The 26,792-nt window shown below is 50.4% G+C and overlaps 1 protein-coding gene across 4 annotated transcripts in view; it reads right to left on the bottom strand.

Moving 5' to 3' along the window:
- Positions 1-26,428, bottom strand: part of Pax2 (paired box 2) — an 82,227-nt gene extending 55,799 nt beyond the window's left edge. For 2 of the 4 annotated variants that reach the window (XM_037207248.1, XM_037207250.1), the window contains exons 1-3: positions 25,467-25,578; positions 21,817-21,982; positions 20,994-21,191 (exon numbers count right to left, since the gene is read on the bottom strand). In XM_037207248.1, coding sequence (XP_037063143.1) covers positions 20,994-21,191; positions 21,817-21,982; positions 25,467-25,509 — 407 coding nt within the window. In that variant the 5' untranslated portion in view covers positions 25,510-25,578. Of the gene's footprint in view, positions 1-20,993; positions 21,192-21,816; positions 21,983-25,466 lie in introns of all 4 variants that reach the window. The other 2 variants (XM_037207242.1, XM_028891169.2) reach the window with 2 other exon arrangements.
- Positions 26,429-26,792: the final 364 nt, after the last annotated feature.

Below are 26,792 nucleotides of genomic sequence, written 5' to 3'. Positions count from 1 at the left end.
GGACCCAGCAGTCTGTCTACTCTTAGACATGGAGGCTAGCAGACTCCTGAAACTCACCGTTTCCTCACCAGGATGTGGGAGCAATAACATGTGTTGGGGCCGGCTGCTAAGAACATGTAGACACGGGATCGCCAAGAAAGTCCTCATGAAATCCCGCTCACTAGCTTGAAGCAGACTGCCCTGCCAACTTTGGAACTGTTTCCTTAAGGAACAGCAGGCTGCCCCTCAAGCCTGGTCATACCATTGGTTTAGCCAAAGAGCCTTAGACTGTTCCACTCCAGAGTCTACAAAACATACTTAATTCCTAGTATGGGATTTGTAAGGCAGGTTACAATGTTTCCGACTAGATAAACTGGCTGCCTACTAAGCTGAGAACCAGTAAGAGGGTGGGGCCAGCCTCTGCCAGTGACTTCAAGCTGCATGGCTATCATGAGCTGGCTCATTCTTAAAAACAAACAAACAACTATATTTGCTTCAGCAAAGGATATTTCATCCAACAAATGCAGGTAACTGCTTCCTCTCAGGTTTCTCAGAGCTGCCTGTGTCAGGCATATATCCCGGGCTTGGCCCTGAGGCAAGCCAGCTGGAGATGTTTCCTAGCAAGTGAGATGTCATAGATCACCCAGGAAGCTGTTACATCTCCTGATGTGGTGCCTGCTCCAGAGAACCCCACGGAACTAAGTAGCCCTTTCCGATTGGAGGCTGAGACTTACTTTCTCCTCACACAAGGACCCCCAGAAATTCTGTCCCTGGCATCCCCAGTGACCACTCTGAAGCACTCCATGCACATTCTCCCTTTGTAGGCTCTGCCTCTGCAGTTTGTATGGTTTAGAGGTGTCGCCCAGGCTTGCTCACAGGCTCTGTGGGTTTTAGCTTGAACAATGAGAATGCCAGTGAGGCGAATCAGGCTATTCTTTACAGCTGAGAACTGGCCTTTCCATTCTGGCTAGAGCAGGACACAGCTAGAACACACAGGTTCTAGGTTATGAGAGATCTTCCCAGATGATGTGATATATATATATATATATATATATATATATATATATATATATATATATGAGAGAGAGAGAGAGAGAGAGAGAGAGAGAGAGAGACAGAGAGACAGACAGACGAACAGACAGACAGAGAAAGAGGGGGTGGTGCTCATGTAGCCCAGGCTCACATCTTAAACTCAATATATATATAGCTCCCAAGAGCTGAGATTAAAGGCATGCACCACCACGGCCTGGCTTGCCTTGTACTCTTAATCTTCCTACCTCTGCCTCCTGAGTGCTTGGGTTGTAGGGATGCTCAGCTGGAAGTTATAATTAAGCTCCAAGAATGAGAACCCTACCAGAAAGCTCACAAAAGTGTGTCCTCAAATGACTGCCCTGGAACTACCTGCATCATAATCCCTTGGGGCATTTACTAAAATGTAAATCACTCAGTCTCTCCTTGGTCTTCCTAAATTAGAATTTCTGAATTCTACAATCTGAGAAGATGAGCTCAAGCCAGAGTGTGAGGGAAGTACCTGCTGGTTGGGGATGGGGGGTGGGGTGGGGTGGGGGTGGGGTGGGGAATCAGGAGATGCTCTTGGCACATGAAGATGGCCCCTTACTCATACTTCAGGCTACATATCTCTCCATCTGGTAATCCTGACTTCAACCAACAGTCACCAAAACTCCTCTGTAGAGACTAAACTCTAGGTCAAAAATAAAAACATTTCAAAGTCGTTCTTGTGAGTCCCAGGATGATCGACTCCCAGTGGTTTTCTGGACTATGCAGTTTTCTGCAACTTAGCCTTCTAGGAATGGCATTGAGGGAGACAGTCCCTTCACAGTGTATCCCTGCGATCCCAGGCCAGACACAATGGACTAGATGGGCCATGGGGCTGGCCCAAGGGGGCAATGGTGATAGTTTATATGATAAGTGGTAAGCATATGGGTTGATTTAACGTCAAGATATTCATAGGTTTAAAAATTAAGGGGCAATGTGTTTAACTAACCGTTTGGAAATCAGTCTATAGTGCATGCCAAGCTAGAGCGTGACCAGACTCCCCTTTCTTGTCACCGACCCTGCCCTTGTCTGTCACAGCTTCCCGCTAAAGCTGGGGTCTACCAGCTGTTCACCCCAAGGTCCCGCCTGGGAGAGTCTGGTGGCCTGGGGACTGCCTAATGTAATGGTAAATTGGTCCTGCTTATAGGCTCACCACAGTGGTGGGTCTTCCTCTTTGAGCCTGTCCATCCTGCCTACCCCTCCACACGTGTACCGACACCCGTCTGTAAGCAAAGGGAAGCCTGCAGGGATATTGGGCTCTCTAGTAACGGCCTGGCCCTGCTGCCTCTAGCCCTTGTCACCTCAGCCACTCAGGGATTCAAAGAACAATCCATCAGTCTCTGTCCTGGAAGAATAGGATGGAGCTAAACGCTGCCCTTGCTTCCTGTTTCAGATGCGGCCAAGTCAGGGCTTCTCAGCCTAGCTAGCTTTCAGAATCTTCCCACCAGCCTCCTGCCCCCACCCACCTCCTGCCTCCAAAGCTTTCTGGGCCGGGCCATCTCTTTCTGTTCCCCCATAGAGCTGAAACCCTTCTTTGCTTAGCCAGTTCATACTGAACCCTCCCATGGACTCAGTTCAACAAGGGCAAATGTCATAATTATTTTTCTCACCTTCTAGCAACAAACAAGGCCAGCTATAATAAAAGAACTTAATATTAAGTTATTAATACTATTGGAAGAGAAGAATCCTAAGGGACACTGTGTGCTAATATATGTTCTATATGCACCAGCCATTGTGCTAAGTGTTTTATATGGACTTTAAAATTTAATCCCTGCACTCAGGAGGTAGAGGCAGGCAAATCTCTGTGAGTTTGAAGCCAGCCTAGTCTACATAGTGAGTTCTAGGATAGTCAGGGCTATACAGAGAGACCTTGCCTAAAAAAGAAAAAAAAAATAATAATAAAATTCAAGTCTTCTAAGCACCTATGAAGATTATTATCCTCGTTCTTTAATGTGGAAACTGAGGCTCAGAAATATTAGCACACTTGCCTAAATTTACACAGCATTTCTGTAAGATCAGAATTTCAACGTGGGCATCTCTTTGCAGGGATTAAATTTTAAAGTCCATATAAAACACTTAGCACAATGGCTGGTGCAAATAAAACATATGTTAGCACACAGTGTCCCTTAGGATTCTGCTCTTCCAATAGTATTAATAACTTAATATTAACCTGCTCCACTAACCACTTGGTAGACAAACTTAGTCTTATCAAGAACAAATGGTAAGATCTATCCATCTAAAGCTAGACCTCACTAGAAGAGCTGCATAGAATAATAGTGAAAGTCATAGTTGTATTTGTTTTAAAGGCCTTACGTGTGTTTTATTGTGTGCGGAGTGCTAGTGTGGAAGTCAGAGAGGATCAGTTGCCAGAGCACGTTATCTCTTTACACCAGTCTCTGCCTTTGACTGTGTAAAGGGTGTGGGGATTGAACGTGGGTCATCAGCCGGGGCAGCAGGTACCTTCACCCACTGAACCACCTTGCTGGCCCTGATCATTTATTTTGTATTCGCTGTAGAATAGACATTGTACACAATGCATTTTTCTCATTCAAATCCTAACCACAGCTCTATCAAATAGTGTGTTCTCCAGTCTACCTTAGAGTCAACAGCATGGCTAAGCAACTCACCCAAGGTCACATTTTTAATATCACATTGCTTTGGATCCAGGTCTGTGACTTCAATATCTGAGAGCTAGGTAATATAATCTCCTCTGGGAATTTCTATATTAATAACCCTTTGTGTCTATTAGCTATTTGAGCATGAACAGTTTCCTTAGTCTTTTCACATACACGATTTGGACAACTGAGCAACCATCTGTAGACAGCTGGCAGAGGTTGCATGTTATTCAAAACATGCTTTCCTCTCCCATGCATGTGCCATAGATTATTTGGTAAGCATCATGTCTGTGTTACAAACAAACCATAATTTGCAAGTCATGTACACAATCCCATGATGATCCTGCATATAGATGTTTCTCAGCTTCCCTACACTTTAGAAACTATTTCTGTGATGAGCACATCTTTATATTCGTATCTGTTCTAATGCATTGATCTGAGATTTATAACAGTGAATATACTTATCAAAAGCTACTTCATGAATATCTGCCAAATTATGCCTGTTTCTGTTAAACATGTTAAGCCACAGCGAAACCCATCAATGTTCCCTTTTCTGAGTGTTTGAGACTCCCACATCACAATCCTGTTTTTATATTGGTTCGTGCGGCAGTATCGATGTGCATAAATGTGCATTTGTATACCTGTGTATCTCCCTGTCTGTGGCCAGAATGGGGTGGGGGTGGGGGATGTGGAAATGAGAGAATTATTAAATGCCAAGTAGATGTGCAATAAATTCCATTGATTTTATAAACTCCAACTTGTCTTCAGTCTCCTTCCATTCTTTATCCTGGGGGCATTGCAACAAAAACCTATTTTAAATACCTTGGCCTCCCCCTCGTCCCCTCCCCAAAAAAGTGTCAATATTTTATTTGGATTTTTAACTTCACTCCATAACAGTTGTTTGACCTCCTGACTCGTGCAAGTCACATAAATTCTGGGACTTTATTCAGGAGCCATGTTCCTGCTATTGAATAAGCAATTTGGGAGGGTGAATTAATGACTTGTGCTGGTGCCGGAAAGTCCCTGAAGAAATATTAAAATTGCTTGCAGACTCAATCGATACTCAGTGAACACCCAGCAAGAGACGGCTTCAGCTCCAAACGGCCACAGAGGCAGGAGTCAGAGGGGAATTCCTGCACCCAGCCTGGAGAGCCCCCCCCCCAACCCCACTTCTCCCCTCCATCCCTGGAGCGCTGTCATTTTCCGTAACAGCGAAGTCTTATTAAACCCCAGCCAGGATGGAGCTGATTTGTCCTGTCTTGGGAAGCAGGCTCTGGGGACAGTTGACTCTTTTAGTAGCAGCCAGAGCCTGGAGGCCTTATCAGAGGTGATGGTTTAGATACATCCACCTGCTGGACAGGGGCAGTGCTGGGTCCTGGCAGCTGCACTGTGCTGAGGGACCCTGTGGCTGTGACTATATTCAGGAGGGTGTGCATAGGGCTGGGGGTTTCAATGCTGACACTATCTTTGCATGTCTTACCAATGTCTATCATTGCCCCAAGAGCCACCTAGTTTCAGTCTTTGTGTATGGGTGGCCTGTGGGATGGAGAGTTTGAATTGGGTTACCACTTAGCCTGTGTGGCATCGTGTGGACACATCCCGGCAACTGGCCTCGGGTTTGTTTTGGTTTGTGGTATTGTATCGAGGTGACTGCACTTCCTGTAACACTGAGTTGGAGGAATTTGACTATTGTTTGGTGGCAGCGTGTGTTTCTGCTTTAGATGATCGCATGCATTGATCATATCTGCATCTCTTTATTCATAATGTATGTCTCAGAGATTAGGTTAATGGGTGTCTCCTTGGTGATGTGGGCTGAGTAATGATGCTGGATCTGGGTGGTGGTTGTGTGATTCGGTAATTGCTTTAATGGCCTTCTTATAGTTGTGAGGGAGAGGGCCAATCTTTTGGCTTTTTTTTTTTTTTTTTTTTTTTTTTTTTTCCCTTACTCTGGCCTGGTCATTTGTACTGCTTCTTTCCAGAGGGAAAATTCCAGAGATGCAGGACAAATATCCACCTGATGATAAAGTTTACATTTCTATTCTTGGCCAGAAGAGTTCTGACTTAACCACACTGGTTCAGATCTGGGTGTCACACACACACACACACACACACACACACACACACACACACACACACACCGCTCCACCTGCCTAATCTGGAGAGGGAAGCCTCGAGGCCAAGCATTATCCCTGTACAGAGTCTAGATCCTGGCTGGGGTTCGGGGAGGTGGATGGAAGTAAAGCTCCCAGTCCCGGTGGGAACAACACCATGACCTCTGTCCCCCAGAGGCCCTGTTCCTTCCCACACTGTGGCACTCCCCTGAAGCATCTTCTCCCCACCACTCTCAGATGATGTGGCCCAATAGCAGACGAGTGTCATGGAAGAATTACAGGCGTGACTTTCCACTAAGGCACAGGGTGCATGTTCTAAGCTTGTAAGTAAATATATGAAATTGCAGCAGGGCATGAGACTGAGGGGAGATTAGTCAGGCCTGCGTTTTCTTTGATCAAAAGTAGACAAGGACTGTGGTGCAGCAGATAAGCACATGGGTTCCAGCACCACGACTACATGGGTTCGAATCCTGGGTCTGCAACTTAGTCTGTGACCTTGAGCAAGTTATTTGACTTTTCTGTACTCCAGTTACCACAACTCTAAATGCCGCTGTAAAGGCCTGTGGGGCTGTTCATCAGGCCTAAATCAACTAATACATGTAACTTACTGAAACTGCTTTACTGTAGCAGGGGGACTGGTTAGCTATGAGTGTGATGATGGTGATGATGATGATGATGTTGGCCGTGATTTTAAAAATTACTGGGTAAATTTAACATGAGACTGGCCAAATACAAACATGTATGCAAGTATGCTAATGCACATAAAATCATAAGGTCAATTAAGGGGTGCATTATATGTTTTAAGAAAAGAAATATAAAAACTGCAGTTGAGAGGCCTGGAGGGATGGCTCAGTGGTTAAGAGCACTGACTGCTCTTCTAGAGGTCCTGAGTTCAATTCCCAGCACCCACATGGCAGCTCTCAACTGTCTGTGACTCCAGTTCTAAAGGGTCTGACATCCTTATACAGGCATACATGAAGACAAAACACCAATGCACATAAAAAAATAAAAATAAATTTTTTTTAAAAACTGCAATTGAACAGAACAACTCTTCTGTTGAGCTCTCTTCCCAGGTTGTTTGGACAGAGCAGGGGTTGCCACTTGACGACGGCAAGAGCTAGCTCTGTACTAGTGATGAGAAAGGAAGACGATAGCCCTCATGTAGGTTCACACTTAACTGAAAAACTGAGGGTGATTCAGCCCCACGATTCCAACTTAGCTGATTTTAAATTTTTCCTAGGGCTAGAAATATAATTCAGTATTACAGCAACTGCCAAGTGTACACAAAGCCCTAGGCTCAATCCCTAGCACCGAGTTACCTTTATCATTTAAAAAATCAGGACCTTTAACAGCCAACTGGACGGTTGCATATCTAGAAAGAGGCTGGAGAGACGGCAAAGCATTTTAATTCCTGCAGAAGATCTGACTTCAGTTCTCAGCACCCTGTCTGGCAGCTCAAAGTGCCTGTCACTCCAGCTATAGGGAACCCAACAGCTCCGGCCACCAGGGCACATGCACTCACATGCACATACCCACACATAATCAAAATAAAAGTAATCTTAGGACATCTGATAAGCAATGGGCAGGCCCTTGAGTGTGGCTCTTTGGGGGTTCACTGGACTGAAGGCGGTCACTGAGCCAAAGTGGGGAAGCACAAGATCAGGCCTTAGCCTCCTTCCATGGGATTTCCCATAGAGACGAGAGACATGTCCTCCTGAGTCAGGACGACTTTGGTTTTCACCTTGTTTTTGCTGGGCACAGAATAATTAGAAAAATCTATTATTATGCAGTTACTTTGGACCACTGCACCAAATAGACTAAGCCCAGAGTAATTTTGCTTCCTCAAAATCTTTTCTTCAAATACCCTTCCCTCGGCAGCGGTAGTAGCAGCAGTGGCTACTGGACCCCTATCCTCCTGGGAACATCCAGACGCAAAGGCCCACACTTGACAGATCTGCCTCGAGTCTGTCAACTGTTTGCTTGCTCCTCTTTTTCATCCTTTGTCTTTGCTCCGTTTTTCTTTCTTTCTCCGCCTCCTCTCCCCATTTTGGCATTTAAGCACCAGGACAACCCTTTACAACTATCACATGAAGATTCCCCCCATCACCACTGTTTCATTTATCTCTTTAAAAAAATTACAAATGCAAAGAAGCACAACTCGGGAAAATGCCATGGAGCCTGGAAAATGCCAACCTTCAACTCCTCAACCAACAGCCGGCTCGTCCCGGAACAGCACAGACCTGTATGCCAGAGCATGCACACAGGCATGCACACACTCACGCATGTATACAGGAGGGGCTTTCAGGGGCAATTACTTAACTAACTCTGTTCAGTGGTCAGAGACCCGAGGCACAGAGGTTCTCCACCTCCCAGAAAACAGAGTCAACTCCTTTCCTGAATTCAGCAGGACTCACAGGATGCCATGATTCTCACTGGCACTCACGATATTCAATCCTGCTCATGGACTATCCTTTTGGGTCTTTAAGAAGCTTTCTTTCTTTTCCTGTTTGTTTTTTTAGATACAGTTTCTCCATATAGCCCTAAGCTGACCCTAAATTCAGGATCCTACTGCCCCAGCCTGAGTGCTAGGATTACAGATGTGAGCCAAGACACTTGATCCTTCAGACCCTCTTATTTAAAATACTTCAGTGTTCCTACACATACAGACCAGAAGACACACATATTGACACAGTCTAAAACTAGAAATGCATACTTGATTATTACTATTGCAATAAGAACAGTAACATTTATTGATCCCTTAATATTGGCTAGTTGCAATTCTAAGTAGATTTATTGGGGGGGCTCATTTAACCCTCATGAGAGCCTATAAAGACTTAAGTGATTATCCCTACCCTATATGACAAGGGAAACTGAGGAACAGAAAGGACATGAGATTATCCAGAATCAAAATATGGCCATTTCTCCCTGGAATGTGCCTCTTGCATTGTGCCATGGAGCTTTATGTGACTTGTCTGGCACATAGGAGGCGCTTAGTGAGACATTTCTGAATGGGTGAATGAAATGATGAATGAATGAATGATCTTGTCTATTAAGGACCTTCGGATGGCAGTTTCCCTAGTGGAAGCCAGGCCTAATGGACGGCCGAAGGTTATTTGGATGAAGCCTCTTCCAGTGTGTCCAATGGCTGTGCTTGTCCAGACACTAGCTGCTGCCACCACTGTGCCTGGCCCAGGCTCCCTTTAAATCAGAAATCAGACCCAAGTGTATCCAAGATGCTTTCTAGCTGCCCTTTGTTCCCTAGAACACTTTTCTCTGAAATAAGTGTTTCCTGAGGTACTGGGTCTGTGCCTGAACGAAACCCGAGAAATCTAATCTGCCAGGTGGACGTGCTAAATCACCAGGTCTTTGGCATCCTATGGACAACTAATATAGATGATTGACTAAAGTTTTTGATTTCCATCCAGATGTTTGGGCGTTGCTGTGGTCGTTAACCTGCTTGTCAGCAAGTGCTCGTGCATCCCCGAGACACAAGCGAACACTACAGAGGAAAAGAATAACCCAGAATAGAACAGACTAAAGAGGACAGGGTAGCACTTGTTTGCAAAATCAGTCAGGCAGGCGGTGTTCCAGGAGTGGGCTGCTACCTTGGAGAACCATTAGAACGTGGCTCCAGCTCACCAGAGACTCATGTGCTTAAAGACCTCTAAAGACTCTCATGCGGCCATATCCTTGACGGTCTGCAGAACCATCCCAAGCAGATCCCTGCGCAGGGAGCCGATGGATCAATCCCAGAATCCAGCACAGTGAGCAGCCTACCCACTGCCAGGCCAGCCCACCTCCCTGCACGGTCAGGATGCCTTGGGCCTGTGCACTCAGGCACACGGGATCCCCACTTACTGTCAGGCCAGGCTGTAGATTTTGCAGAGCTTGGTATAAATCTGGTTTGTGACTTTGTACACGAGCCCCTATTTGTGATTTAACACTCTGCCTCTTCTCATCTCTCCTACCTCTATTTCCTTCCCCTCTTGCGTTTTAATGCTATTTACAACTTCCTTACACATAGAGCACCACAGCTATTTTTCAGTGTCTCTAACTGATATACCCAAATGATTTTTCTTACCTAGGCTTTTCTCTCCTCTCAACTTAATTTATGTTTTAGTAAGCGGGAACTTCATATCACTCCATTCAATAGTATTAAGGGTTACTGCTTCTATCAAAGGGATCGTGGCACTAAAAGACTCATCGTGAGGGCCATTTGTTTATTCTTATGAGCAAGCAGCTCTCCTTCTGTGTGCGTGCATGCGTGCGTGTGTGCACAATGTCCTTCACGACGTGTGCCTCTATGCTCCACTACCCTATGTCAATGCCACTTGGCCTTGGCAGGAAGGGCCCAGCACACCCATGATGTGGGCAGCAGCTGCCCTCCCAGTGCTGGAGATAAAGCCAGACTGTAGGCCCTCCCTGTTGACGTCATTGAGTTCTTCTAGGAGCAGTCACGTATACACCTGGTGGGTTTATTTCCTCTAAATCCTCCCTCCCACGCCTCTTTTTACCTCAGTTGCAAGGAAGGCTTATGATGACATTATTCACCAGCAAGTTTGTTTGGTTGTTGTTGTTGGTTTTGTTTTGTTTTTTTTTCGGGGGAGGGGGGCTCCTATTCTTCTAGAAGGAAGAAGGTTAGAAAACCAAGAAAATGCTTTCCTACATTACTGGCTTGCCTATTGTCTTTTCTCCTCTTTAATTCCTTCTATAACTTCTCCTCATGGCTTACTGTATTTGACCTTGAACTCTGGCCCTTTCCTTCACAGCAAAAATTTGCTGCACAGTAGACCGTACCTGCAGAATAGTTACCCAGCCTGACAGGCCTGGAGACCAGTAGTCAGAGGGGCCAGACCATCACTCCACTCCTGAAAATAAATCCCATTGTATTTGCATTTTAATTTTCCACATAAACAAAGGCTCAGAGTACTCGCTTGGGCAGCATCACTGGACGAATTTAATTAGAAATGAAAAGTTTATAGGGCCCTCTTTAATGCGATTAATGCTCAGTTAACATTTATCACATTCGAATGCCGGAATCGCCTTTTCTGAGCAGCCACTAGCCATGAAATGAATCTCTCTCAACTTTTTTGTACCTACCCTGAGAGGTCATCTCTTAAGAAGTCTGCATGACCTTCCAGAGTGTCTCCCTCAGGTCAGGAGTTGAGGAAATGGGAGTAGAGGAAGGGGCAGATGTTACATGGTAGGCAGGGTGGTAGGGAGGAGAGTTTCCAGAAGGAGCTGGACCAGAGCCAGAGCTGTGTCCTCTGCAGGAGGCCAAGCCCCAACCCAGAAGGCTTGCAGAAAGCCTCACAGCTGCCTGCTTCAGCCTCATCCTGGGGCCCCGCATCAGGCTTGAGGCAGGGCCCGATCTGTGTCAAGGCATCTGGCCCTCACCTCTCTCTCCTGAGCTCCTTCCCTTACCTGGGAGTTCGCCAGGCTTCCCCTCCCAGGACCATGGTGTAAGGAACCTCCTTTCCTCCGGCTTTCCCAGAAGCCAGACAGTCCCAGCAAGTGGACGTCTGCCTGCCCTTCTTAGAAAAGCAGAGGAGAGTGGGGAACAGGACACCTCCGTTGGTCCCTGGAGGAAAGGTGGCCTCGCTTATCTTATCAATGTCTCTTCACTCTTCAATTAGAGTCAACTGAGATTGGTCTCTCTCCTACCCATCCATCTAACCCAGGGGGAGAAGGGGAAGGACTGGGGGGGGGTGCACTCCACAGATGGTTGCAGATAACCATCCTGACCTTTGGTCTCATCCATACCCAGGCTGCCTCTGAGGTCACAGGTAAAGACAAGCAGTGCTATGGCCACCCACAGGTGACACACTCACTTCCAACAGAGCAAGTGTGCCCTGATATCCCCTGGGCCCACACTCCCAGATACAGGTGTGCTCACAGATCATGTCAGAACCCTTTGTAGACCTGACCTGATCCTTACCTATTGACTCACTAGGACATCTATTGTCCCCTTGAGCCCTCCCTCTCTGGATAGCACTCAGCAACATCCTGAATGAGCAGACTATCCAAGCCATGGCAGGGATTCTCGCTCTGGAGCCAAACAGTTCAGCCAGCCAGGAGCTGTCTGAATAAAGAAACCACCAAGACTGACTTCTGAGAGCTCCCAGCGATGCTAGGCCAGCCTCCCAGGCTGGGAAAGCCAGGCTTAGCTGAACGCCACAGCCCCAGGCCAGGCAAGCTCCTCAGGATATAGCGCACTCAAAAGGTCCATGTGCCAAGAATGGAGCACCAGAATCCTAGTTGTTGAATACTGGCACCCCCCCCCCCCCCCCCCCCGGTACTAGCTAGATGTCATCTGTTTGAACTCTGGGGTCCCTTTGTTGTCCCTTTCTGCCCTGCTCTCTCTCCCAGGTCACTACATCCTTCCTGGTATTTCTCCGCTGTGCCTGCAAGGTGAATACTGCTCCCTTTCCAGCCAGCTGCCCTGCTGTGGAGCCTGCCAGGAAAAGCCTGGCACGTTCCCCCAGCTTTCTCTGCTCTCAGGCCACTGCAGAGGGAGCTCACCATGGTCAGACAGGCCTGAAGGAAGACAAGCATAGCAGGAAGTCTGGAGCGGTGTGGCCCTAATCTCCGGGTAGCAGGGCAGAGGGGACCCTACTGTGGAGCCCCAGAGAGCAGGGACCACCCCGCCTTCTTTCTGGCCTCTCTCGTGCTTTTCTTGGGCCTGTCGATGACAGCCACGCTCACTGCCAGGGATATGCAGTGTGCTGAGGGCAGGTGGTCACAGCCATGTTCACGTTCCCGTAGCTCTCTCTTAGAAAGGACAGTGAAACTCTGACCTTGAGGACTGGCCTGCAATATCACCTCCTCTGTCGCACCCTCATGTGGGAAGCTTCTCCCCAGCTGGTGTCTCTTTTTCTCCTTTGTCAGTTCTAGGCTTCTCAGAATGCCACCAGTCTCAACTGCCAGCTACCCTGGGCACTGACTTTCTCTAACCGTATCTAAAATGCTTCGGAGGACCAATGTCCCTTATTTGGATTGTGGCATCCTGTCCCTTTCTCAACTGTGGCTCCATTCTCTGCGCTCCAGTCCCCAATACCATCCAGACCAAGGGGGCTCCCCCAACCTCTTCATCCTCTAGCTTCTCTTCTCCTCCATCATGCTTGTGTCTGCCTCACATCTGCTGCCCCCCCCATCACCCATGACTCCCCAACTCCTCCTCCAGCTAGAAGGAGTCCTACCATCTCCCATGACATCCCCAGAAGCTTGTGTACGAACGTGCAAGGGAAATGTTGGTCCCCTCACACTGCTCCGAGGTGACTGCTCTATCCTAAAGCAGACATCAGTGTATGGAGTTACACGGACCAGAGGCTGCTGACTGCTGGCCAAGACAGAGTCGGACCCAACGTGTGCTTTGTTTGTCTAGCACAAAGCTGGTAAAATTCATCTTTTGGGGTCCTGCAAGGTGGCCCACTGGGTAAAGGCACTTGCCATGGAAGCCTGAAAATCCGACTTCAATCGCTAGAACTGACAAGGTGGGAGGAGCGGCTGGGGAGATGCCTCAGTGGGTAAAGAGTCTGCTGTGCAAGTGTGAGGAGCAGAGAACTGAGATTCCCAGAACTGACATAAATGCTGAGTAGGACCAGTGGCCCACCTGCAATTCCAACCTCAGAAGACAGAGATAGGATCCTTGGAGCAAGATGACTAGCAAGACCAGTCATATCAGCAAGCTCTGGGTTTAATTGAGAGGCCTTTCCTCAATGAATAAGATGGGAAGCTATGGAGGATCTTTCCCGATGTTAACCTTTAGCCTACACACACACACACACACACACACACACACACACACACACACACACACACACTGCACCAAAACGGGGTGCAAGAAAGGTAGAATAAAAAGGATAGAATCAACTCTCAAAAGTTGTCTTCAGACCTCATCATCCACACACAAACAATAATAAATGTAAAAGCTTTCTCTGTTTCAAGGGTTTGGCCCATGTTCTCCAGCTCCTGTAGCCATCCATGTACCTTTTCTGCCAGGGCCCTGAAAACACTGCTTGTGACCCCTGTGGCTACACACATTACCATCATTGCTCTGGGCACACACCAGCTTGGACTTTGGGGCTCTTGTTTCCTTACCCTTACATCCAAAGCCAAGTTCTCTGGAAGAGATGACCATGGCACTCTTAATCCTTTTTTCTCTGTCTCTCTCAACATAAAACACCTCACCACATTGTCACACAAAACATCTTCCCATCCCCTTGTCACTCAAGAAACACAAGAAAAGGTCCTGATGTTTCCATGGCTCGAATAAGCTGTGAGTGGAACTGGGCTAAGTGAGCGTTCCCATCTGCCCCCCTTCCACATGCCTTGCTTCCTACCGGGCAGTATTTTGGGTACAGGGGGGCCTACTCTTTCTCCTTCAGGTCAGGCCATTTTTCTCTCTTCTCATAGGCTGCAGCTCCCTTGCCCAGTCGTCTAAGAAGTTCCCAATCACTGCCTTTGATACTGAGCCCTGTCTTCTCCAGTTCTACCATGTATTTAATTTCTCATCTTGAATCATCCTTGTTCCCTAGTACCTGGGAAGGATCTGGAGTCTGGGCCTGGGCCCTACAGAGAGAAAGCTATGTTCATAACTGTATACTACTGTTTTTTTAAAAAAAATAATTTATTTAAACTTATTTTATGTGCATTGGTGTGAAGGTATCAGATCCTCTGGAACTGGAATTACAGACAGTTGTGAGCTGCCATGTGGGTGCTGGGAATTGAACTCAGGACCTCTGGAAGAGCAACCAGTGCCCTTAACTACTAAGCCAACTATTCAGGACCCTGCCATGCTTCACACTGGGTATGCTGGCCTGTGGTTCCCTGAACCACAATGTGTGTGTGGGGGTGGGGGGGTGTTTGTTTTTACTTGCTTGTTTGAGACAGGGTCTCATTCTATAGACCAGGCTGGCCTTGAACTCATGGAGATCTGCCTGCCTCTGCTGTGATCAAAGGTATGCACCTCCATGCCTGGTATGGATCATAGTTTGGGGGACCTGAAAGAGCATACACAGTCTTGGCTACTGATGTGACTGGTCCCTGACCAGTCCTGCCAACAGGGCTTGGGCTCATGTCAAAGTAAGGATGAACATGTGATCACAAAAGTCTCCATCACAGAGGTGTCGCCACAGCGGCAAAGACTCTTGCATTGGGGTTAACTGGACTGAGGGAATATTGTAAGATAAACAAAACATGATGGAAAACTTGACCCCAGGTTGTCTAAACTGTGAAGTGGAACCACGTTCAGCCCAACTCCATGGCTGTTACCACTCCAGGCAATAACCCAAATGACTGACTTGTGATTAGCCATCTGAGCCGAGGACAAGGTGCCCAGCCTTGTACTGTAACAACAGGTCACATACCAGGGACTGTTTTCTTTGTTCTCTTGACCTCAGAGAGCTGGACCTAAGGGTAGATACAGGTAGACACACAAGCATGCACAGTCTCCCACACAGAAGGTAATAGCCTTTACTCCTATATACCATGGTGTATACATTCTACCTGCACCTCAAGAGCATCGAACCCCAAAATGTGACCGACAAGAGGAAACCGTCTCTGCCCAGTGGCGGCAGATAATTCTAGGAGACAACTTCTCTCCACCTGATGTTTCCCTTACTTGGGTACTGGTTGAGAGGCACCAGTCTTCAGGTCTCAGGAACCCTTCTGCCTTCTCGGGGCGCTTCATTGACCATAGATGCCTCCACCTTGTGAACCTGAGTTCTGGACATCTAGTCTGATGGGGAAGGAGGTATGAAAAGACACAACAGTAATCTAGAAAATTGGCAGGCCACTTGGGTGCCGTCTACTGGAGTCTTTTAAGGACATGGAAAGTGGCTTCCTCTCAATGTGTACATTCTCCTCCTAATGGGAGAACTGCAATGCAGGCCCAGATAGCACCAAGGAGGGGCTCAGGGAAGCCCTGAGTACCAAGGCCCTGTCAAGTGGCCAGGTCTGCTGCTGTAGGAAGCTGGGAGTGGACAATGGGCCCCTGGGTTAAAGTGTTCCTTCATCAGTCCTGCCGAGAAGACTGAAAAGCAGGGCCTCCATCCCCTATGGGCTCATGGGAACCCCCTCTCCAGAGTGCAGGCTTTGGGGAGAATGATTCATCTCTGCTGGTTGCTACTGCTTTTCTCGCTAAAGCTGTGATGTTCTAGTCCTCAAGTCTATCCCATCATGTTAACAATCAAGCCACCCTCTGAGTACCACACACCCACTCCCCAGCTGCCCTCTAGAGCACATGTGCCCACCACCCCAACATCCAATGTTGCCTCTCCCTCCTGAGGCTGACGACACAGCAAGCCTCGCCTGTGCCAGTAGGCATGCGTAGCCCTGCCTTCCCAGCCTCTCCTTCTCCAGGACCCCTGCTTCCCTTCTCAAGGAGCTGTTCCTGCCTGGCACCATCACCACTTGGCTAGTTCCCCTCGTGGCCCCTCTATTGAACTGTTGTGTTGTCCATTTCCCTGTGACAAGGGCTCTGGTTACAGAGTTATTGATTGGTTTCATGCAGACAGATGGGCCCTTCCTGGCTCCCATCGAAATCCCTGGCTGTATGGGCTGATTGTTGCCTCCCAGGGTATAGGATTGCACCAGAGACCACCCTCCACGCAGTCTCCTTTGCTCGGGCTGTGGATGGTAATAAATGGAGTCAGCCTGAGCGATAATAAAAGCAATCCAGTAGGGTTACCTGTGCAGACACAAGATTTATGCCTCTTCATATTTGATGTGATTGTTTTATTGAGTTCTCAGAACAGTTGGGACTTTATTTGTTTATTTTGGGGTTCACCCTCTCTTTTCCTCTTTACATTACCTTCTAAACCCAACCTGGAGTTTTTAAGATAACCCCTCATCCTTACTTCTCAAAAGTTGCCAGCTGAGGTAGGAACTCAAGGCAACCAACTCCTAGAAACCCATGAGCCAACCACCGGGGATCACAATCTTCTAAATTCAATCCCAGAGTGATAGAAGGAGGGTGCCAGCTCCTGCAAGTTGTCCTCTGACCTCCACCTGAGTACTGTGGTAGGTGTGCAACACACACACACACACACACACACACACACACACACACACACACACACTAAAGATAAAGATGAAACACGAAACATTAAAAACACAAGAAACAGATCAACAGCCATGCCTGTCTCACATGCCTCTCTAAGTATGGGTGACCAGAACAGCAGAGACTCTCTCTAGGAAGGATGGGCGAGCATGGCTTTGAAACAGAAACCACGGGAAGATGCTACTTGCAGCCCCTCTCTGAGAGGCCTAGAGCCCCTTGTTTTTCTCATCCCTCTTTGGGGTGAAACCTTTGTCTTAGCTCACTGACTCACACTGACTCTCTGTCACCAACAGTGGTGACAAACAAGCAGCCGGGAAGATCTGAGAGACGTGGCGAGCACTGCCACCCCTCTGCCCTAGCATCCATGCCAAGCCTGGTCCAAGAGTCAAGTCTCGGGGATCCAGATCTGGGTCTCAGAGGCAGAAGCAGACATGTTGCATGCTCTACCATGTGTCTCCAGAATTCCCATGGCTGTGATCGGTGACTAGCAGCTTACTTGGGAAAACAAGTGGGAGACCATTGCCCACCCCAGACCAGTGACAAGCCTGAGAATGGCAGTGCAGGGGACACCAGGGTGACACCGGCTGGCAGTGCTTCACACAGCCCTGAGGCCACGGCCTTCCAAGTCAGTGCTGCTACTGGAGGAATGTGCTCCCTCCGAGCCAAACAGGCTGAGAAAGAATAAAGGGGTGGTGATGGGTGAGCCCCAAGGGTCCACTGCAAGGATCTAAGGGTACAGAGTCCTTAACCCCAAAAAGTGTTGACTAGCCTCAAGGTCACACCCAGAGAGTCTTCAGTAGCCCTAGACTCCACCTGGAGTTCCTGCTGTTCTCTCAGAGAAGTGGTCTCTACCCAGGGCAACAGGCCAACCTAAAGACTCAGATGTATCATCAGGAAAATCCTTCGTGCTTCATCAATAACTCAACCTGACGAGGCAACTTTCCTCCTCTTTCGGTACGTGCATCTTCTATCTCTACCCTGCCACAGGTCATTTCCCAGGCCAGGTTTCAATCTAAAGTTACCCATTTACAAACACGGTCCCCAACAGTGCTGCCACACAAGCTGAAGAGCTGGCAACTCCGCACTCAGCCATAAGAAGCCCAATATTTACAATGATTCAATTAATCCCAAGACCTGGTCAGAGCTAAGATTTTAGCCAAGGGTCTCTAGGTGTGGATGGTTCCCTACCACACCTTTGGCCCAGAGAGGTATTTCTACGAGGATCTGCCAGGGGAGAACCCAGGTTGGACAGCCAGGGCTTTATTGTGACGGGATCAGAGAATGCCAAAACCATTTTTAAAGCATGAGAAGCAATTTAGTTTATGGCCATAACTGCATAGTTCAAGTGCAGCAACAGCATCTGTTTGGGGAGGAGAAGACAAAAACCTTTGGCTCAGGTGGGTGAGCAGGTGTAGACTCCCTTTCTTGCCAATGTTGGCTCCTGAGCACCCTTACTTGGGACAGGTATGTGTGTACATACATACATGTGTGTATGTATATGTATACATCAACAACAACAGCAGCACAGGTGGACACCTTACCATCCCCCAAGCTCTGCACTCAGCCACTCCCCACTTGAGTGCATACCACTCTCTACACACAGGGAAATCTCCAGCTGCTTCCTACAAGTGAGTGAGAATCCTTGGAACAGAAAGGCCCAAGTTCCTGATACAACCGGCACCTGCAGGAATGCCACACCTTTATCAAGCATTTGCAAGAAACACTGCTCCAGAAGAACCTTCCCCTTCAGGGCGGAGTACCCACAGGAATGATATTGATGATTGGGGTGCCCAAATGTGTCCCACTGATACACTGGGAAGCCCCAACCAATTTTTCCAAAGTATCAACCATGGGAGGATTCCTCCCAAAGCAAAATTAAAAACAGCCTGATAGATCCTGTTGACAAATGAAGCCTTGAAGCCTAACTGCGGAGCCAGGGCTCTGCTGTTGGCTTCCCAGCTCCTGTGCTCACGCTCCATTCACCTTCAGCAACGCCTACCCAGAAATGCCTCTTTCTCCACACCCAAAGGAAGCCTGTGTGTACCTTAGGTAACAGGACCCTGTGGCCAACAGCCTCTGTGACTGTCAGAGTGGTCAGGCTCAGGCCATTCTTTACCTAAAGCGCCTCTCACGGGCAGCCAGCTAGTTTACTTCCTTCCAATTTGGTAGGTGCACCTTCAGACCTCTGGAGTTTGATGTCCGGGTCACTTGTCTCTGTACTCTAGGACTTCTTTTCAGGATGAAACGTTTTCAAACTTGTGCCCAAACCAGCTTTAAAAATAGCCCAACCATCCATGGATATGTGTTGGAGGGGGAGCGGACAGGGAGGCTGCTAGGTGAGGCTGCCACCACGCCAGACCCAAATGAAGCAAATCACTGTAACAATATATGTCTCTCCCAAAGCTTGCAATTCCCATCACAGACAATAGGTGTATCTCCAAAACGGTCCCCAGGGCACCGCTCCCCAGCCCAGTGACATCACTCCTCATCTCAGCTACTCTTGGCTCTGCTTCTGTCCTGCCAAGACCTCAGTTCTAACCCACCGCAAGACCACCACCAGGTCTAGAGGCAAAGTCTCTGAGTGGCTCAGGGAAAAAAAGAGGAAGAAAAAAAAAGCATTGTCCCTTGTCACACCTGCCTCAATACCCAAGCTTCCCCAGCCTCTGACTTTTAAATGCAAAGCTCTTATTGCTTTCTCAAAACACCCTGTGTTTTTCTCCAGCTCTTTTGGAAAGTGTCTAAATGTCAAACAGCCACACATTTCCAGTACCTAGCTGAGCCAGGCCCAGGGAGCTGGAGAGTTTCGGAGGGTGTATAATTAGCCGATCAGTATTATGTTACCCTGTTCATAACTGAATCACCATTTTAATACAGATGGCACACACTGGGATAATTTCTGGGGTCGCCTTGCAGTACGTTACAACATGAGTGTGGCGGAGGGAATCTTCTTTAGCCAAGGTACATTCTACCAGCTAATTTTACCTGCTGTTTTCAGGATGATTTGGGATAATTCCATATCATTTGCAAAATATTAAAAAAAGATAGGTGATGCTAGTTGCAGAAAGAAACACCATCTGAATTATTAGTTGTTCTGATAATGGGCCTGTGAAGAATTTCAAAGCATAACAGAGTATGAAACTCTTAGCTATCTTCTCGTGTGGGGGTGCCTGAGAATGGGGGGACCTGCTTCTGGCTGGAGTGTGACTTTGGCAGTCCTGAATCTCTACATACAATGGCTGGACTGTAACAGTTCTGCAGCTCCACAGCCAGCTTGGGATCCTGGGATTTAGTACTGCCTGAGTGTTCTGAAGTCACCCCAGATTGATACCTTGGCACACACTGGCTGGGGTACATATGCATAAAGCATAACCTGTGGTCTCCCAGATAGCACTCCAGAGCGACCTGGGGCTTAAGAGACCTGAGTATCCTGCAAGTTGAACTGACTAGAGCCTGCATGGTCCTAGTGTCTGAACCCATCATTATGGAAAAGGTTTCAGCCTCAAGATAGGCATGCTTGGTGGTGGGGGCATCTCCCAAGAGTCAGCCACAGGGACCCAGCTCTTACTCCCTGCCTGGCATCCCAGTCCTTGTCCAGCTCCTCTACTCTCTGCCAAGTCCTGGCTGGTGGCTGGCATCTGCTCTGCAGGCCTGGATGCCAGTGTTTCTCGGCCGGAAATTTGTGTGGAGCTGGCTAGCAAGACCTGGGCTCCTGGGAGGCAAGCTTTGTGGGAGCTGCCTGAAGGGGTAAAGGAGTCAGGGTTCTGGCTGCCCCTGGGGAAGGGTACATGACTTTAGAAAGAAAAGTCTGTTTGGAAGCGGTGAATAGACAGTGGTCATTTTAAAAGCTTTGCTATGGGCTGTGATTGTCTCTAGATCCCGAGGCGGGTAATCTTGGAGTCTTAATTACCACAAACACTTGGATTCATTTTCAGGACACCGGCGGGAGAAGCCTGGCAGGGAAAACCCAGCTCTGAATTGGAAAGAGCCCTGTCTGTCTGTCTGTCTATTTCTGCCTCTCAGGTCCATTTTCCTTGCCCAAAGACTTCAGGCTGGGAGCTGGAAGGAAGGGTAGAGGCTGGTCAGAGCAAGGATGGGCCCTGGGAGACGGCCCAACAGGCAGGAACAGGGAACTGGAGTCCTGCCCTCCAGGCCCAGGGGGGCTTTGCTCACCTGTTGATGGATGAGACGCTGGGAACCGTATCATTGTCGCAGATGCCCTCCGCTAGCAGCCGGTCCCGGATCTCCCAGGCGAACATAGTCGGGTTCTGTCGCTTGTATTCAGCAATCTTGTCCACCACTTTGGGCGTTGCCACCTTGGGCTTGGAGCCACCAATCACTCCAGGCTTGATGCTGCCAGTCTCGTAGTACCTGGGCCAGGAAGGCCGTCGGGGTCAGCAAGAAGCCGGTGGTGGCAAGGGCAGGGGGGCTGCAAGCTCCAGAGCCGCTAAGCCGCTCTCCCTCCCTAGGCATCAGCGTGAAGGGAAAAAGGCCCCGTGTAGCTGAGCAGACTCCAGAAGGTGGTGACTAGCATAGTAGCTAGGCGTGGAGAGTGGCGAGAGCGGGGACCCCGGGAGGGGAAGTCTGGCCTTCCATTTGGGAAGCAGAGAAGGACCCATGCTGGGAGAGCTGATTCCACCTGAAGCACAGAGTCCCTTTGGGACCTGAACCCTCGTTTAGCCTTCCTAATGCTGCATTTTCTCATCTTGGGACCCCTTTCTTCCAACCCCATTCACATTGATTAGCTGGGGGGGGGCGGGAAATCCCTCCTTTTCAGAATGTAGCTGCCTTCCTCGAAGGGCCCCGGAGCTGGGTTACGCTGGGTAGACTCTGCTCCATCCTCACTCCAAGGCCTAGCCATCACTTGAATGCCCGCCTCCAAAAAGGGGCAGCCAGTCTTTTAAATCCCTTCAAGTCCGGACCTTCCTTTCCTGCCCGGCATCTCAACTTTTAACTAAAGCCTCAGCTGGGAAGGGAGGCAGCACCCAGCCCTCACCTGCCCAGGATTTTGCTGACACAGCCATGGCTGACCCGCAGCTGCCGGGAGATGTCACAGGGCCTCACACCCTGGTGGGCCAGCTCCACGATGCGCTGCCGCACCACGTCGGGTAGGGGCCGGCCGTTCACAAACACCCCCCCGAGCTGGTTCACACCCCCGTGCCCTGCTGGGGAGAGACAAGAAAAAAACACAACACCCCACACACAGCAGGGACCGGCCATTAGTCAGGGTCCGAGGCCCGGCACGTGCGAAGGGAGCAGGCAGGGCTAAGGGGCATATCCCGGGGCGGGGGACTCGGGGAGAAAGGCGGCTAGGTGGGCGTGCAGGGTAGAGGAGGATTAGACATCAGAACCCCAGGCTAGCTGTAGGAACTGAGAAGCTGGACTGGGGAAGAACCCGCCCCCCTCAGACTAGTGCGCTGCCAAGGAGAAAGTGCAGGAAGAGCAGAGGAGCCAGGGGAGAGAGGAGAGGCGAAAAATGGAGAGGGGAAATAAACGACAATGGGGAATGATATCAGTAGGGATGAAAGCAGGGAGCTAGGGAGAGGACGCACCGGGCCAGGGACAGTACTGCTGCGGGCTAGGAACCCGCCTGCGCCGCAGGCTAGGTGCGGCTTGCGTATCACCAGGGCTTGGAGCTAGATGATTTTGGAGGGTCGGGGTCCTCTTGACTCAGCGAAGTCCTCAGTGTAGAGAGGGACTAAGTCAAACGCACCCCCTTTTCACCTTCGCTGCCTACCTCTCCCCTTGTGTCTATTTTTAATTGTAATTGTATGGTTTCCTCTTTCCCTGTTTTTCCGTTTTGTTTTTAATCGGAAGTTCTTTCTTTCTTTTCTGTTTTCTGTCTTCGGGTATTTTGAACCATATTTCCCCTCTGCATCCCTAGTGGCTAAGGTAGAAAGAAATCTAGGTGGAGAAGGAACGGCAGAAGGGGTAGTGATTCGGAATCCGTTGCGCTCAGAGACCGCGAGGCGGCTAAGAGTCTCGCTCTTCCGGGCAGCCGCTGAAGAACGCAGGCTGCTGGGGTTCGCTTGCCTACCACGCTGCAGCCGGCTGGGGACCCCCGGAGTCTCCCCCAACCCAGGTGGCATGGTAGGGACCGCACCTGCCGGCTTAGGGCTCAGAGGCACTCGGTGTTGCAGTCTAAGCCAGTTCGGGACCCTCTGACCCCGCTCAGACCTCGGCAGCAGCCTAGGAAATCCAACCGTAAGGACGGATGTTCCACCGGTCAGAGCAGGGCCCTTGGTTTCCAGTCCAACTAGGCGGGAGCTCGCAACCTGGAAGCCAAGAAAGCCACCGGGTGCCGGGCTCGAGGCCGCTGCAGGCTGCCCCATTTTCCGCGGCCTAAAGCAGCGTGGAAATCCTGCACCTAGTGCGATTAACCTACAGCTGCAGTTACTCAGCACGCTAACGCAGAGACTTCTAGCGGCAGTGTCTGGCCAGACAAGGTCGGCAACCTGCAGCCACTGCCCCACGGCCTCAAGCGAGTTTCGGAGAAAGCGGGCACATCTCGCGCCCCCTTCATCTGCAACCATCTCATTCTGGGGAAATCAACACGAGCGTGGAGAACACCCTGGCCAGAGGCCTCTAATCGAGTGGTTCCGGGAGGCCGGAACCTCTTAACTTACATCCCCATCCCCATATTCTCCCCATCCTTGGTACCACTCTTCTCCCCTCCCCTCCCTACAAACCCTGACCATCAATAATTTAGGCCCCGGGAGAACTCGCGTTACCGGTATGAAAAGGCGGCAGCTGCGGGCAGATTAAAGATGAATAATTCAGCCTCACCGGGCTCCGGGCCCGGCCCCTCTGCCCCAATATACGGGAAGGGGATTGCAAACCGGCACGGCTGGAGTTCAGGGCCGATGGTCTGCGGAGGATCCGCGCTGAATCAGGCCCGGAATGTGCTACTGCCGAGGGCGCCGACCCGGGCTGTAGCTGCTCGCCCGCCACTCGGCGGCCTTGCCGGCCTGCGCAGTGCCCCTCTCCCTTCCTGCGGCTACCTTCGGCTGCCTTTGCTATCTTTTTGGTTTCCAAGTGGTTCCCTGAGACTGGCCCTGACTGGCGCGTCCCGGAAGCAATTCTCAAAAAAATTGAGCTAGGCAGTGGCAGCCGGGCTGAGACAGGCCGGCCGCCTTGGTGAACCGGCGTGTAGACTCGGTTTCATTCCCTCCGAAAAAGAGCTAGGCTTCCCGGCCGCCGGAGACACCCGCTGCAGCCCCAAGTCCCTGGCTTGGGTTTCCTTTACCTAGAAATCATTTCGGGAACTGTATTTTATTCCAGGAGTTTTTTTTTTTTTTCTTTTTAATTGTCCCGTGAAGTTGAATGTGTGCTTAGGAAACAAATAAACAAAACACGACTGTCTTATTGGATCACATTTAAAGCACAGATGGAGGCTAGGTCTAAAAAGTTACCTTGTGGAAAGTTACAAATTATCCTTAATTATTAATCTATAGATGGGGAGGGTTTTCTACTTAGAATATTATTTATCTTTTTAAGTAAAGGAAGATACCTGACAAATAGTTTTCCAAGTTAAAGACGTAGCATGAATTAGATAAATTCAAAATTCATTAAGACATTCTCCTCGTTTCCTGTTTTCCTGTTTCTTCTCCTCCCCTCCAATAACATCCTTTCAATTTTCTTTCCTTGATTTCCCCTCGTTTTGATTTCTCTTCCCTTTCTCCTCAGCTTTAGCAGTTGTCTTTCTTTTGTTCTTTCCCTCTCATTTTTCCATTCTTGCTGACCCCCTGGCCAGGGCGCTGGCTGCATGGTCCTCAACAGAGACTGGAGGCAGGCAAGGAAGTCTCCAGAACGCAGAGCATCCAGGAGCTGGATTGGAAGGCTCTACTACTATTCTTCCTGACTTTGACTTCTTCTCAAAACCTCTTATTGTTTTTAGAAAGATCACCTCTCTGGGCAAAGCCAAGAAAAGTGGCTACCTTCTCCTGCCAATCTCGGGTTCCTAGCTGGAAGGGAAGGGAGGGCGGGCGGAGAGGAGAGGGTGAAAGAGAGAGCATGGAAATATTTCAAACAAGCCCCACTAGGCTGAAAGGAACCAGAGAGGCTGGGAACTGAGGCTCAGAAGGGGGTCACACCCCCAGGAGCTTCTCCACAGCCGTCCTGACAGCGAGGCTGCACAAGCTAGGAGCCTCCTCCTGATCAGCCACAGCTCTAAGTTTGAGAAAGGTAGACACGAGAGGAGGGAGGAGAGAGAGAGAGAGAGAGAGAGAGAGAGAGAGAGAGAGAGAGAGAGAGAGAGAGAGAGAGAGAGAGAGAGAGCCCGAAAACTGACAATTAATCCTCCAGTCCAGTCAGGGCAAAGGCTAGGGAGTAGTGGGAGGCTGGAACCTGGGCCCAGGGCTATGGATCCCGCGAGGTAAGGAGGAGCAGGTGGAAAGAGGAAGCAGGTGAAGCACTAGGGGAGGTAGAAAGGCCGACAGAACGATGAGCACGGGGTGGTAAAAAGCAGAAAAGAGAGTGACTGAAGGCACGAGAAACACTAGGTTAGAGAAACAGGCAGAAGGCAAAAGGAAGGGCCTGGGGAAAAGCCAGTGTGGCCTCTAGGATGAGACCTGAGCGCAGGGGGCCGGGCCGCGCTGGGACTAGATGGGTTTGGAACCGAGACAGGAGCCGGGCGCCGGTACTCACGGTGCATCGCGGAGAAGGGGTCTGCTTTGCAGTGCATATCCATGGGGAGGCACAGGAGCGGGAGCAGCGCGGCCGCCGCCGCCGTGTCGCCTCTCAAACTCAACTTCAGGACTTGAGGAGAAAAGGAAGGGACGGTGGGGGAGGGAGGGTGAGCGGGCGCCCGGCTGCTGCGGGGCACGCGAGGGCGGGGGGCGCCGCGCCGCGCTCCCCGCCGGGACTCCTCCGGGCCCGCCGGGGTTTGCAACCGCAGCGGCTGCAACTTGCCACCGTCGGGGCACGCGGCTGGGCAGTCAGTAAAGCAGCCCCCGGGCGACGGGCTGGGCCAAGGGGCACAGGGGGCGCATGGCTCGCGAGCCAGCTGCGGCCAGAGCAGAGGCCGGGTGGGGACGACGGCTCACTCAGCGCCCCTGGAACCCGGTGGCCCGAGAGGCTCTGAACGGAGAGGGCTCAGGGCAGGGGCGGCCCGAGGGCGCCGGGAGGGGAGCCGGGCCGCGCCAAGTGCCGGCGAGTTGGCGAAGTTGGCAGAGAAGTAGCAATCCCCGGGATGTCCAGCGGGCGCCCGCGGGAGGGGAGCGCGCGAGCCGGCCCCCGCCCCCGGAAAAGGCAGGCGCACGCCGCGGCGGCCGGAGGGCCAGGGAGGGAGGGAGGCAGCCTAGGAGCCGAGCGGCGCCCGCAGCGCTGTGCTGGCCCCAGGTGGGTTGCGGCTGCAAGAAGACTCGGCCGGAGACTGGAGCCTGGGCTCCCGGTGTGTGTCTCTCTAAAAGCTGCAAAGCCCCCTCCAGACCCCCTCCTCCTCCCCGCGCCGGGAGATGGATGACTTGTCAGACAAAGGCAATAGATTCCACCACTCTGTGATTCGCCAGCGCCGGAGCCCCGAGCTTCGGCAAGGAGGGCCCCGCGCCTGTCACTCCGGTGCCGGCGAGGGGAGGGCCGGGGAGGGGGAAACGGGAGGGAGCAGCGGGCGAAGGAAGAGGGAGGGTGAGGAGCGGGCCAGGGGGAGGAGGACTAGGAGCCCGGGATTAAAACTACACTGAGAAACGAAACTCGCCGAGAAGATAAACGTTAGATAAGGATAAAGAGCGGCCAGCCTAATGAATATTCAGGCAACTACAGAGGGCCTTGGAGCGCGCCGCGCCCCGAAGCCAGGCTCTCCGTCCTAACTCGCCCAGCCCTGCCATCCACCGGCCAATGCCCGCAGATCCCACCGCCCGCGGGTCCGCATCCTTAGTCCTAACTCGGCTGTCCTCAGCGCTGAGTTCCCTTCCGCTCCTCCCTGTGTCTTCCTTCCTCCATCCCTCTACCTCTGGTCCTTCCCTTTCGCATTTC

The sequence above is a fragment of the Peromyscus leucopus genome, chromosome 1, assembly GCF_004664715.2.
Source record: "Peromyscus leucopus breed LL Stock chromosome 1, UCI_PerLeu_2.1, whole genome shotgun sequence".
Lineage (NCBI taxonomy): Eukaryota > Metazoa > Chordata > Mammalia > Rodentia > Cricetidae > Peromyscus > Peromyscus leucopus.
This window is presented reverse-complemented; position numbering and strand designations above follow the sequence as displayed.